This window comes from Labeo rohita, chromosome 23 (genome assembly GCF_022985175.1).
Source record: "Labeo rohita strain BAU-BD-2019 chromosome 23, IGBB_LRoh.1.0, whole genome shotgun sequence".
Lineage (NCBI taxonomy): Eukaryota > Metazoa > Chordata > Actinopteri > Cypriniformes > Cyprinidae > Labeo > Labeo rohita.
Genome location: NC_066891.1, coordinates 13,824,549 through 13,838,112, shown reverse-complemented (window position 1 = coordinate 13,838,112; position 13,564 = coordinate 13,824,549). Strand labels below are relative to the sequence as shown.

The 13,564-nt window shown below is 38.1% G+C and overlaps 2 protein-coding genes and 1 long non-coding RNA gene across 5 annotated transcripts in view; 1 reads left to right on the top strand and 2 right to left on the bottom strand.

The window, feature by feature from the left end:
- Positions 1–865, bottom strand: part of stat6 (signal transducer and activator of transcription 6, interleukin-4 induced) — a 38,517-nt gene extending 37,652 nt beyond the window's left edge. The window contains 1 exon segment of the mRNA XM_051095966.1: positions 712–865. The gene's annotated coding sequence lies outside the window, so the exon portion shown is untranslated.
- A 78-nt stretch (positions 866–943) lies between these two features.
- Positions 944–6,009, top strand: LOC127154449 (uncharacterized). The gene is made up of 3 exons (XR_007825482.1): positions 944–1,055; positions 4,176–4,265; positions 5,829–6,009. It is a non-coding gene; the product is annotated as an uncharacterized LOC127154449 (long non-coding RNA).
- Positions 6,010–9,758: 3,749 nt separating this feature from the next.
- Positions 9,759–13,564, bottom strand: part of fignl2 (fidgetin like 2) — a 62,514-nt gene continuing 58,708 nt past the window's right edge. For all 3 annotated transcript variants that reach the window (XM_051095968.1, XM_051095967.1, XM_051095969.1), the window contains one exon: positions 9,759–12,319. In XM_051095968.1, the coding sequence (XP_050951925.1) occupies positions 10,263–12,319 (2,057 nt within the window). In that variant the 3' untranslated portion in view covers positions 9,759–10,262. The remainder of the gene's footprint in view (positions 12,320–13,564) is intronic.

The following is a 13,564-nucleotide window of genomic DNA, read 5'->3' as shown; positions in this document are numbered from 1 at the left end:
ACAGCATGGGGGTGTTACAACCCAAGGTTGACACATGCAATGTGACAGCAGTGAAGAGAGTTTACAAAGAACAGACCACTCTCTAGTGCACAAAAACAGCGTAACACACCAACGCCACATACAGCCTATGGGGAACAGAAAGTAGGGCGTGAATTCATGTAGGCGCGTGTGCTAAACACTTAAGCATTGTACACTATCAAACTAAAACATATAAACGTGACATTTAGCACAATAATATGGCAGTCCGATACGTTTTAGTCATATAAGTAGGCCTTCCTCCCTTGCTATTTCCAGTAGAGTCAAACACAGGAAACTTGTTGAAAATGTGAACTCATATTAAGGCAATGTCCCTCGCATATTTTGTCATGGAGTATCCAGGCAAAAACACGGTCATGTCAGTTTGGTGTCGTTTAAGGTAGCTAGCTTATATAATGGCCTAACTAAACCGACTTCACAATCATACTGAGATTAAAGTGTTATAAAGTGAGATTTTTATTCGTCAGACAGCTCTTAAAAGGCTTTTTGTTCTGTTTCTGGTCGCCCGCTTCGCACGACTGCGAATTTTCATGTACAGTAGAGGAAAGAGGGCTATTACAAAACTCATGTTTCCTCCTTACAACAACATGAAGCGATAAACAAATTCAGGTCACGATAAACTCACCCTTCGCAGTTTATATCACAATAATACAATCCTGTAAGAGCATAACTTACCTGATTTCGACGCCAGCTCTTTAACAAACGTAAAGCGATATAAGTCTGCGCCTTCCGTGTGCGTTTGTTGTTTTTTTTCTTTCTATCCACCTACTTTCACTTTACACTGACACTGAGGCTTCTGCTTATTGGCCATCCTGATGCAGCTCTTACCAGGTGAATAAGACACTTTATCCGGCTGGACGTTATTAGAAATATATTTTTTTATTTTGTTGCATATACACAGAACATTAGATATGTCATCGTTTTTAAATCCAGTTTTATGTGTGCCAAAAAGTGCTTATTTATTTTATATTTAAACGTGTATCTTCATACATAGCTAAAGGGAGTATCTTCACACTTTGGTGAGTATTTTCGCTTTTTAATGTCTTGCTATTTTATTATCTTCCTACTTTAGCATTTTCCTACCTAACATCTTACTTTTGTGAGCATCATATTTGATTAAATCCAAATTCTTAATCTATTCACTGTCTGCACAGCGTTAAAATGTCATTCTTTTTTTTTTTTTTTTTGCAGAAGTTCTATCACTGTGTTATGTGTATTTATGTTTTAGCATTGCAAAACAATAATGCTAAAAAAAAGAACTTCAAAAGAAGTTAAGATGGAGATCTTAACACCTAGGAATAAATCATTTATCATCGAAGAATATATTGTAAATATAAATAATAAACATACATTCACGCTATAAACTAAACTAAACATAATTAAAGTAAATCAGATTAAATCAAATTGTTGTATATATTTAATGAACAAGGCAGTGCTACTGAAATTGTGATCAACTAGAGGAGAAATTCAACTGTGGTAACACCGCCAATGACCACAAAGCAGACAAATATATCTACACATTCTCACTGGTTGTGCATTAAAACCTAGAGAGCTGGCGAGAGACAACATTTTATGCATCATGCTTGTTACTTTCTATATATCGCGACAACACGTCACTTGTAGGCGGGGAAACAACGCCATTTCTGCTCGAAACGCTTGATTTCCAGTAAGGAGTTTCGAAAGAGGTTTCCGTTGTCTCGAATAAGCTCGATTTCTTTTGCGTTTTAATGATTTCTGGTTTCACCTCTAAAATACAATGGAGGACATGTCGCATCTTTAATTTACCAAAACAAAAACCCGACAGTCAAGCAATGTTTCACTTTAAAGAATTAAGAATCCAACAAAAAATTCTAAAATTTAAAAAAAAAAAAAAATCGAGCTTAAAACAGGCACATCCAGCTATATATACCTCATTCTGAATAATTCAAGAACATTTGGATAAAGTGAGGTGAAGTGTTGCCTTGTCCGCGTTATATAAGCTTCTTTGTGTGCAAGTTGCTTGTATAGTTTTTGTGTCCCCTTTCTAAGAAGCATAGAAATAAACAAAATTGCACATTCACGAGTAATGTTTTGTGAACAAAGTTGTATTTTGGGCTTGTTTGATCAGTGTAGTTTGCTTGATTTGTAGTGGATCTGGCAGCACCTCACGGTTTACATCAGGAAATGTTGAAGTCAGGAAACTGTATCGTCATTAGTACGACTTGCCTGTATGTTATTTTTAATCTTACACTCACATCCAGATTAACACTTTTGTCTTTGATAAATGACTACAGAATAGTGTATGAGTATAGAACATTGATAAAACAAGTTTTTACTCTCCCCCAAAAAAACTACCTGGTGGTGCCACCACCAGAGGGCAGTGGGTCACTGCCAGTCAGTGTTGCCAACCTAGCAATTTTGTTGCTAAATTTAGCAACTTTTCAGACTACCCTAGCAACTTTTTCTTCCAATAGCACCTAGCAATAAATTTAGCAATTTTTAAAATTTATTTGGCAACTTTTAGCAACTTTTGATAAGTGACTAAGACAAAAAAAGGCACATATTTTCCATTCAAATTACACAGAAAGAGGAAACTAAAGATGCCTAGCAGTACACACATCACGCGACTTTGCTGCTCTTTGCAATTGTTCAATTTTAATAATAATAATAATAATTGTTCATTTATGATACACTTTGTTAGTATTCTTGTACCTGCGATTGTTGATCAGTTAATACACTGTAAGAAAAATGGAAAATATACTGGTAATTTTCCAGGACATTATCCATTATCCATTGGAACCCTATAACCACCATGCATAATTAAAACAAAAAAATTATTTCATATTAATATAGTAGATTGTGCCCTATTTTACAGATTTTTCTTAGAGTGTAGCAAACTAACTAACTACTAATACACTGCTTAAAGCAGAATTATTGAGAACTTGTAGTATTATTAGTTTACTATTAGAAAAAAAAACTTAAATTGTAATCATTCAAAAATGTGTGTTCAATAATTCAGTGTATTTAAAAATACAGTTATTTATATGTTGACATTATATTACGCATATTATTTTACTTTTGTTGTTGTTGTTGAGATTTGATGTTGTGACAACTTTGCGTCGTGATGTCACAACATCATTTAGCAACTTTTAGCAACAAATCGACCTTCCTTTAGCAACTTTATCTGAAAATTAGTTGGCAACACTGCTGCCAGTGTGAAAAGCTAACTGATTTGCTTTGGTCCAGTTAAGTTTACGTTATGCAATTAAACTAAATGGTCAAAAATGTACAAAATAATAAAAGTAAAATAATTCTAAATGTACAAGTTTTAATTTTTTTTTTTATTAAATCAATCTCATCCCATATGGTACACGTTCCTGTAGTGAAGGTTGTTTCAAGCTTCAGGCATTCCTCATATCAAAGCCCATTTCCTGACCGGTCATGATACATTTGGTCTGTCTGAGGGCTGTTGAGATAGGTCAGCAGAATGCTGTATGAGCTTCAGGGGTTGTTTTCATGTCCAGCCTTAACTTAAACAAAGTCAGAGTTGACTTGATCAATCTCCCGCTGATAGAGTTTGACAGGCCCGAAACGGAATTCTGAGCTAACAAATGTTATCAATAAAAATTCCATAATAGTTGTGCAAAGTGTTTAATTTCTGTCAAAACAAACTATTAGCAGCTGTTTTGAAAAGTAACAACTGTGAAAATAAACATATTGAAAGGAAAAAAACTTATCAGAAATTGTTCAAAAATGTGAATGCATGAATGATCCATTTGGGGGGGGGGTTGTTTTGTTTTGTTTTTTGTTTTTTTGAGAGCCAATTTTAACTTAAAAACACTTTAGTTCTGGGACCAATTCCCGTTGTTACCTAGTTGTTTATTAGCATGCATATAACTAGCATACTGGCTGTTTATTAGTACTTACAAAGCATATAATAATGTGTTATATTGCATGACCACATTTTAGATACCTAAACTTAACAACTACCTTACTAACAATTAATAAGCATCACATTACGAGATTACTGAAGAAAAGTCATAGTTAATAGTGAAAATAGATCTCCAAAATGTTTTTAATATCAAAAATCTAATTCATATTTTTAAAGCAAGTTGTTGTTTGTTTGTTTACTCTGCATTTTTTTCTTCCCTCATTCACAGCTTGTCATTATTTCGGGGTCCTCTTAGGTAAAGACCCAGCGGTGAGCAGCACTGATGGCAGCACATCTGGAATCAATACAGTCGAACTGGGTAACTAGAGGGTTTTGGGGGGAGTTAGGGCTAAGGGTTGGGCTAGTTACGGTTTTGGCCCTGGGGGTCCATGTGTCCCTGACTCCTAAATAGACTTGATTGCTACCAGCTGGCAGCCTTAACTCACCCTGTGTCAGGGATCTCCTCTGATGTCAACCTTGTCAGCATCAAGGCTAGACAGGACAAAGGAGAGTAAGACACGAGCAGTTATGAGCAGAGGTGTAGGCAGGGTCCTGGCTATGGGAAATCTTGCTGCACTGCGTGTGAACTCTCTGGTTTGCGTCATGAATATTTCTAGCTTTATGTGAAAATATAGAGGACGATTTTCATTTAAAAGTAGAACAAAATCCAAACTGGATGCACATGCTTTTTGTGAGAAACTTAAAACATAATATGCTCTTGAAAAGCTCAAACTGACTATGTCAAAGCTCAAATCACAAAACACAGAGAGCTTCTGCATTTGCATTTCTTCAAGAAAATCCTGTCATGTTTTAAGACAAAAGGCAAAATAAACGGAGTAATAATCATGAATATCATTTGAGAAATTATTTAACACAGAAAGTACATTACCAGTCAAAGGTTTTTAATGTTTTTTGAAGGAGTCTCTTCTGCTCATCAAGCCTGCATTTATTTGATCCAAAGTACAGCAAAACAAAAAAGTACAATTATGAAATATTTTTACTATTTAAAATAACTTTTCTATTTGAATATATTTTAAAATGTGAATTATTCCTGTGATCAAAGCTTCATTTTCAGCATCATTACTCCAGTCTTCAGTGTCACATGATCCTTCAGAAATCATTCTAATATGCTGATTTGCTGTTCAAGAAATTTTTTTTAAATTATTATTATCAATATTTAAAACAGTTGAGTACTTTTTTTTTCCAGGATCCTTTGATGAATTAAAATATCCAAAGATCAGCATTCATCCAAAAAAAAACCCTTCATAACATTATACACTATATTTTTGGGGGGGTTGGGGGGATAGAAAAAAGATTTCTATTTAAGGTAAATGCTGTCAAAAGAAACATGAAAAAATTCTACTCAGCTGTTTTCAGCATAATAATAATAATAATAATAATAATAATAATTAAATAATAAATGTTTTTGAGCAGAATATTAGAATGATTTCTGAAGGATCATGTGACCGGCATAATGATGGTAAAAATTCAGCTTTGAAATCACAGAAATAAATTACATTTTTAAATATATTCAAACAGAAAACAGATATTTTAAATAGTAAACATTTCAAAATTGTATTGTTTTTGCTGTACTTTGGATCAAATAAATACAGGCTTAGTGAGCAGAAAAGACTTCTCTAAAAAACATTACAAATCTTACTGTTCAAAAACTTTTGACTGGTAGTGTATAAGAGGTATTCATAAATTTTGTATATTTTTTATAATACACATGCACCTTTTTGTTTTATAACCTTTTAGCACATATAAATGTGTGGTTATTTGCTATATTACCAGTTTGTTATATGCTATAACCTTAACAGTAGCAATTTTTTTAGGGTTTCCTCAATGCTGAATCTATACACTTTATCATTCTGTAATTTAGATTCTGCTGTAGCTCTGGAGTCAGAAGGGTCGAGTTCAAGCTGACCAGGTCACATCACTCAGAGTGCGCCAGCACGGATGGTTGCTATGGTGAGGTTTATGGTGGAAGAGATATGGGGATTGATGGAAAATTTTTGCTTGCTCAAGTAAATTTTCCAAAATACAACACACACTTATTTATATATAAATACATAGACATATATATATATATATATATATATATATATATATATATATATAATTAAGTATGTCTTTATTATATTTAAGTAAAACAATACAAATAGGAATTTTCTTGATTGTCCATTGATTGTAAGTATATGAATAGAAATACAGGCATGTCACTGGATAACCAAATAAAGGCGGAGCTAGGAAAAAAACACTCTAATCAACTGGTGCTAATTAACATTGTGTAAACAAATTGCTGTGTATTTATAGCTCATAATATTTAGCAGTCTATCTTCACAGTCTATCTACTGAGCTTTTCACCTCACAATTACAGCTGAAATATTTTCCTTGCCAGTTAACACTAAAGACATGTATTTAATTTAAAAGTAAGAGGTAAATAAGCAATGTGTTCAGAAATTCAATGGCCTGTTCAAAGAATTATATCACAATAAGTCCACAGCTTAATTCACAGAAGATACAGAAGATTTATTTTTAGTGAAAAGGTAATTATTGACCTTCAGATTCGTATTATTAACCCTTTGTGCCACCTCAAGGTGAGTGTGTTATTGAGTGTATGAATTGAAGGTTGTGTAGCTGGAGAACAATTACCCTTTAGATAGAGACTGGAGGGCAAGGACTGTGTATAACCCTGCATTATTCATCTTAATCAGACTTAATCATCAGCATCCATCAGCACTTTACATTAAATATGAGATTAATCTCCATACTATAAAATACATTGGACTTAATGAGGGTTATGTTGAGGGTCAGTGTTTTGATGTATATCCTATAGTTTGCCACAACGGTTGCAATCACACATAAGTAATTAAGTCAATTCCCATCATATCTGTATGGACTATATTTCATGCAGCCATAAGATTAATTATCTAGCTTTTCTTTTTGGACTTTCTTATTGAACCCTTGACCACAGAGCACCTTTATTTGACACTCCACCCTGAAGGCACTCCGATCATTGGACAGTGTTTAAATAGTAAACACTAACTGAAATTAAACAATATAGTACTAAACTATATAAAAAAAGAGGATTCTTCACATTTGTTAAACTGTAGCCAGCTCTAACTATCATATGCAGATGCTACAAGCAAATATTAACTTGCATTAAAATAACTTGATCTGCTATTTGGTTTGTTCATACGCTCTCAGAAAAAAATATACAAAAGCTGTACAAGTTAGCACCTAAAAGGTACAAAAGTATACTCTTGGTAAGGTACACTGTAAAAAAAACAACAGCTGTGATTGCCGAAATTTTATCGTAAAAATACAGTAGCAACATTTAATGTTTTTTACTTGAATTTACAGGTAAATACCGTAATTTCATGAACTGATATAATGTTAATGTACCAACCTACTGAAGTACTGAAATCTGTTTTGTACCTTTGTAATAAAAGCAGGTGGTGATGAGAAAGTCACATGATGAACCAAAGCTCATCACAAACAGCTTTTAAATGCTAACATATATAGAAAGTGTCATTTACACAAACACTAAACACCATCATGGTACCACGAAACTGAAATAATGCAATAAACATTTATTTAATAACATTAGATGTAACCTACAACCCTAATGTCCAAAACTGCTAAGACCAAAAAACTAACAAGAAAGAGTTATATCAACAAAAAATCAATTTTTTTTAAAAAAATGTAACACAGGACATTCTGCGAATGTCACGGTTATTCTCTGTTATTCTCTGTAAATTTTACGGTCTGTTAAATTCACGGTCATTTTTTGAGTGTGTGGAATAGCTGTATGACTTTCGGCATCCTATAAATCTTTATATTTTGAAATCATGTAAAGTGAAGGCAATTCACCTTTACAGTATACCACTTGACATGCACGGGAAGATGAGCCATGGAAGATTTTCGACATATTCTCTTTAATATTGTGTAATACTTTTTTTCTTAAAATACAGTCTTTTCTGAGGTAGACCATTACAGTTCAAGAACATTATCATTTTTATAACAGACATCAAAAAAAGACATGAAATAAATATTTTCATGTACAATATGCTGCAAAAATGAGGTAGAAATGGTTACAGAAAATGTACAAGAACAAGATCCAAGAACAAAGTTACTGTACTAATAGATTCATAACAGCTAATTAATGACAATTTTGTTGGACAAACCGTTGAATCGATCCATATCTATAATACTGAGTAATATCTGTATTTGCCTGATTCAAAATGGTGTATCTCAGTTTGAATCAATGGAAATTGGTGCTGAATTTTTCTACACAAGGTGAAGTATTTGTGCGCGTTGAATGTCCCTGAGTATGCCAGGTTCTGTGGGTTTTCGCCTTTTCGGCACTGATCAATATGTGCTCCTAGGGTCATTCTGATTGACCTGTGTGGCATGAGTGAAGCCACCAGCTGTACTTGAAGAGCCGAACAGTGCTATAGGGTTACTAGACATCAGTCAGAATATGGCTTCTCCAAAAGGCTGTGTGTAAGATACGGGGGATGGGAAATCAGCTCACCACATGGCTGTACAGGGCCAGCAACCAAGGGGACAAACCATTGTGCTAAGAGCGTGGGGTGTGCCTGGGGTAAAGGAGTGATCAGCTGCTGTTACATCACAGTTGATCAAAATTCAACAATCCACAAATGCCAATCTAATGACCATATAAATAAACGTAATAATCTCAGTTTGGTCAGCATTGGTGGTTTGAGGACATCTGATCACTCCATGCAACTTTTATGTAGATTTTAAACATTGGTAGAGGCTGCTCCATCTGGATTGTCTACATGATGAGCGTGTTAACAATTTGTATATATTACACGTGATGGTATAACACAATTTATGATTAGACATGATTAGCTGCCAATTATATATATATATATATATATAAACATTCTCATTTTGATCTTTGGGTTGTTTCTTTTTGCTCCTCAAGTACTTCAGTGACACATGCTTTGTACCTTGGTTTCTGAAAACAGTTTGTCCAACAAAATCAAACATCTGGTTTGCCATCTACAATAACACTTCATGAAGACAATCATCACTCCATCAAAATCTACATCAAAAATAAAGGGTAAGGATTAGGGAAAATGTTTTCATAGAGAGTTAAAAACATGGATTTATGGCATCAGATATTCTCTGAAATACCTGAATTACATTCATTGTTTGTCTTTGTAGCATTTTCAAGTTTCACCTAAGAGGTAACAGCACAGATGCAGTGTGTATACAGGTCTGTGTCAGGTCTGTTGCTCACCTCCAACCTCAATGCTTACTACTAAGACCCTAAGATTACATACATTCTTTATTTATCATTTCTGAGGTAAAGAAATTCTTCCTGAGTATTTCAAACAAGACTACACATACTAATAAAATAAACTGAGTAAAGCAGAAGAGAGAAAATAGTCATTCATGGACCCTTGCTTGCTTGTTTGTTTTTGTGTTCGAGGGTCCTGAGCAAAGGCTCTCACGAGATTGTGAGGAATGTAATGGGTTGTTTACATGTTGTATTTGGGAAAATATGTATGACCTTTAAGTGTTCTGAAAGAAGTGTACCAACAGTAAAAGCCTGTATTTCTATTATCTGAATTTATATGGATTAGCATTTTAATACTTTTTGGGTAGCAATGCATACTCTTTTGGTAAAATGACCATTTTGACAAAGTGCACAAGATATGACCGTGGCCTAAAACAATCAACTTTGTAAAATACTGTAGCTTTCTTCCCTAAGAGGTTGCATAACAGTAAATACATTTTGGTGAATGCTGTGACTTGGACATTATAATGTTGGTGAGAATTTTTGGTACAAACAAAGTAGTTTTGATATATCCTAAGCCCTTAAACACCAAATGATCTTTAAAGTAAATCAACGCAAATAAAACAACACCACTGATGTGGACTGGCAATAAATAGGATCCTGAGAGTTGTAATCAACAGGGGTATTTTTCAGGAAAAGTCAAGTTATCTATAACCTCCAGGTTTAGTCCAGGATCAAGGCTAATTGGAATTCCAGTGAAATTCCAAAATATAATTCAGACTTTCTATCAGATATGCCAAGCAACTAATAAATGCCCCTTCAAGAAAGGCCTAATATTTCATTTCTTTGGGAAAAAATAAAGTATATGTATATTTATAGAAAAACAACACACCATGGCATGTTCCCTAGATTAAATGCATTCAATCCAAAATGCCTCCCCACCATAAACTGTAATTTCAAGTCCCACTCTTTTGGCTGCAACAAGTAGTTTAAAAAAAAGAAAAACATTTAGCAGTCCCCAACCAGTGGTTGACTAGGTTCTCAGTGGCTATAAACCTTGCTCCACTCCATACAAGTGTCCAGTTCTTTGGGGGTGCTGTGAGGGCGTACCTTGCAGAAAGCATTTTCAAAGTCTTGGAGGGTAGGGGAAGAAAGGGATGAAGGGAGGCCGTGCAAGGGCACGGGTGCAGAGGCGGAAGCTGATGCCAGAGCCTGCTGGCAGAGCTGCAGCAGCTCCCAGACGGAGAAGCCTTCCGAACGCTGCAGTACTGCTGACAACTCCCGTTCGCCCAGACTGCAGCCTTGGGGCGCCAGCGCCTGTAGAAGCACATGTCTGCGTGTGTTTCCATCTGGCAGGCCTATGTGGTAACGCTTGGAGAAGCAGCGCAGAAGAGAATCTTTGATCAAATCAGGTCGTCTTGTGGTGCACACAACCAGAACCGGGCTGCTCTGACCATGTTGAATCTTCTCCAGCTGGGCCTGGAGTTGCAGTCTGAGACCTTCCTCCTCAACCGCCTCCACCTCGCTGAGCAGCACCACTGCGGGTTGTCGGGCTGTTGTAACCGAGAACAGAGTGACGAGTAGTTGCTCTGCTTCTCCTTTCAATTTAGAGGCCAAAGTTGCACAGCTCAGCCTATAGAAGGTAGCACCCAGTTGAGATGCCATGGATCGTACCAGTGTGGTTTTGCCCCCTCCTTGAGGGCCAAACAGCAGGATGGTTCTGGGTGGGCGGATGGCAGGGTTGGGTCGCAGGATAGGCCAAAGCACGTCCTCCTCTAGTGCTGCTTTGATGTGACAGTTCCCAGCCAGTTCACTCCAAAGCAATGCTGGACTGCAATCTTGCAGTTCCTGGCTTACTAGCTCCAGCATTCGGGGCTCCATGCTTTTTATGGGATCGGAGCGCTTCTGCGAACGATGCTGGGAGAAGCCTTGCTCCGCACCTCCGTTCTCCCCAGTCATGGCTGCTGGTGGACTGTAGTCCCCTGCGGCTCCATACGTTGGTGAAACCATGGGCTTTAGCCCACTGTACTTCCCCACTTCGTCTCCTTCCAGGCTCGACTGAGATGAGGGTTTACTAGGCTTAAAGGCTTGAGGATCTGCGTTGCCCGTTCCAAAGCCATTTCCACGGCACTCAGCTTTATCCGTGACCCCGTATGGAGAATCTCCCCCAGCTTTTATGGGGTCATAGCTATATTTCCTATAGCGTGCACTGTCTCCATCTTCCTCATCCAGGGTCATCTCAAATGCTTTTCTCTTCAGAGAGCCTCCAGGCTCAGAGCCCCCTAGACTGCTGTTCTGATAGCCATAGCTGCCACCAACCACTGTGGGTCTTGATGGAAGTGGAGAGGGGGCGGCTATGCCCGAGGGGATGTACGGGGCTGTTGGATGGGTGTAGCTAGGAGCAAGGCTTGTCTGGTGAGGGTAGGTGCTAGGGGGGTAGTTGTACACAGGGGTAGAAGGTGTGTAACTGGGGAGAAGTGTGGGGCTAGGTTGAAGGGCATGTAATGAGGCTGGTGGAAGTGCTGAACTGGGTTGGGGACAGTACCCTGAAGAGAGGTAGGTGCCATTGTAACTGGGTGGGTAGTCGCTGGAATGGGGCCCACTGCAGGAGCTGCTCCCGCTGTATCCCGAGTCCGAAAGGTTGCTGTTAACTGCCGACACATTGCCCGAGCCTGGTGGGCCTGCTGATGTGGGAACCACCTTTGGTCCCGACAGACCATCATGTGAAGAAGGAGGCACCAAGGGATACCCCCCGTCAGTGCTGTGCGTAAGAGGCCAAGGTTCCAGTTCGTTTTTCTGGCCTCCGTTAAGGGCCCCAAAGGCTCCAGGTTCAGGGTACGTGCCCACAGCAGGGCGTTCGTACGGTGAGTCTAGCATGCCGGAGTATTTCTCAGCGTAGCGCTTCAGTAGGTTGGAGGCAGTAAGGGCCGAGATGTCATCATTTGCCCAGGCGTAGCTGTAGGAGCCACGGCTGCGGCTGGGGTAGAGCTCAGACTTGTGGGCAGGGGATGAGGTGGTGGACGACACGTCCAAATGCTGCTCAGGCCACTGGCTCAGGGGCTGTGCATGCTCCGGGTTCCAGTGCATCTTCAATAGGCCTGCCGGAAACAGCAATTTGTCAGATTATACAAGAACTTCATATATATCAATAGCATACGATTGTACAATTCACAAATCAGTCTTGTTTTTCCCAATAAAGAATTATAAGGCTAGTCAACAAGACTAAAGACACATTATGGCTGATTGCATAGTGTGTTTTTTTTTCCTGGTAAAAGGACTCTTTCAGTATTGTGCATGCACGTAGAGGGAGCCTTTCTTTTTCTGCAGCATGTATAAAAGAGAAGGGCTGTGAATTTGCTCCTTTCAAGCCCTCAGCCATGTAGCAGCCTTGTGTTGCCATCTGCAGTTCTCCCAGAGGAGAAACAGTTATCACCCTGTGCATGTTTCCCTCAATACATCCCCTCCCACCACCACAGTCCATCCACAAAGCAATTCTCCAAAAGGCCTCTGTGGCCAGCTTGACAGAGGGAGGGAAAGAGAGGGAAGAAGGAACAGAGGGGGAGAGGGAGGGGACGATTTGGGGGAAAAAGGGGGGGGGTTGGGATTGGTGGACAAAATAGTTGTGCTATTCATTGGCCACTTCCCATGAAGCACTGGGAGTGTGGAATGCCCTTTCCTCTGGCTATCTCCAGCACCACTTTCCTGTGATTAATTATGCTGGCCTAATATGAAGGAGATCTTAAAGCACACAAGAAAAATAAATCTGAATAAAAAAAAAAAAAGTGTCCCCCCCCCCCCCCATCCAGTTTCCATTCCGTCCCTTCCTCCTCATAACACAAATTCTTTTTGTGTTTTCTGAGCTTATGAAAGTGCAGTACACTTGACAGCATTAGTTCAAAGGTACATCATAAGAAAATTAATTCTAAAATAAACCATCACAAAAAAATCTAAATGCATCATAAAAGCATAAAAAATATATTTTAGTGGTGTGCATAATTTATGTGCATTTTTTTCAAGGTCTTGAGAATTTCATGGAGCAGAGAATAGTTTTAAAACCAGCCATTTCATGAGGGTCTGCAACTGCTCCTTCCAGAGGCATTAGCTAAATTCCACACATAGCTTGGCATTATTGAACTGTCAGGAATCAGCCTGGGGTGAGGGCTACAGGGGAAATGAGGAGGTAAAAGGAAAAATCTTCATCATAGGCCGCAATCTGAAGAGAAAGTAATGATTTGTTATTCACACTTTCTGTCAGAGTGTGCAAGCTGCTGCTTTATTGGCATTTAAATCAAGCTTCAGTTCTGTATGCTATGTTCCCCCTTAGTCTTTTTCCTCCCAAAAAC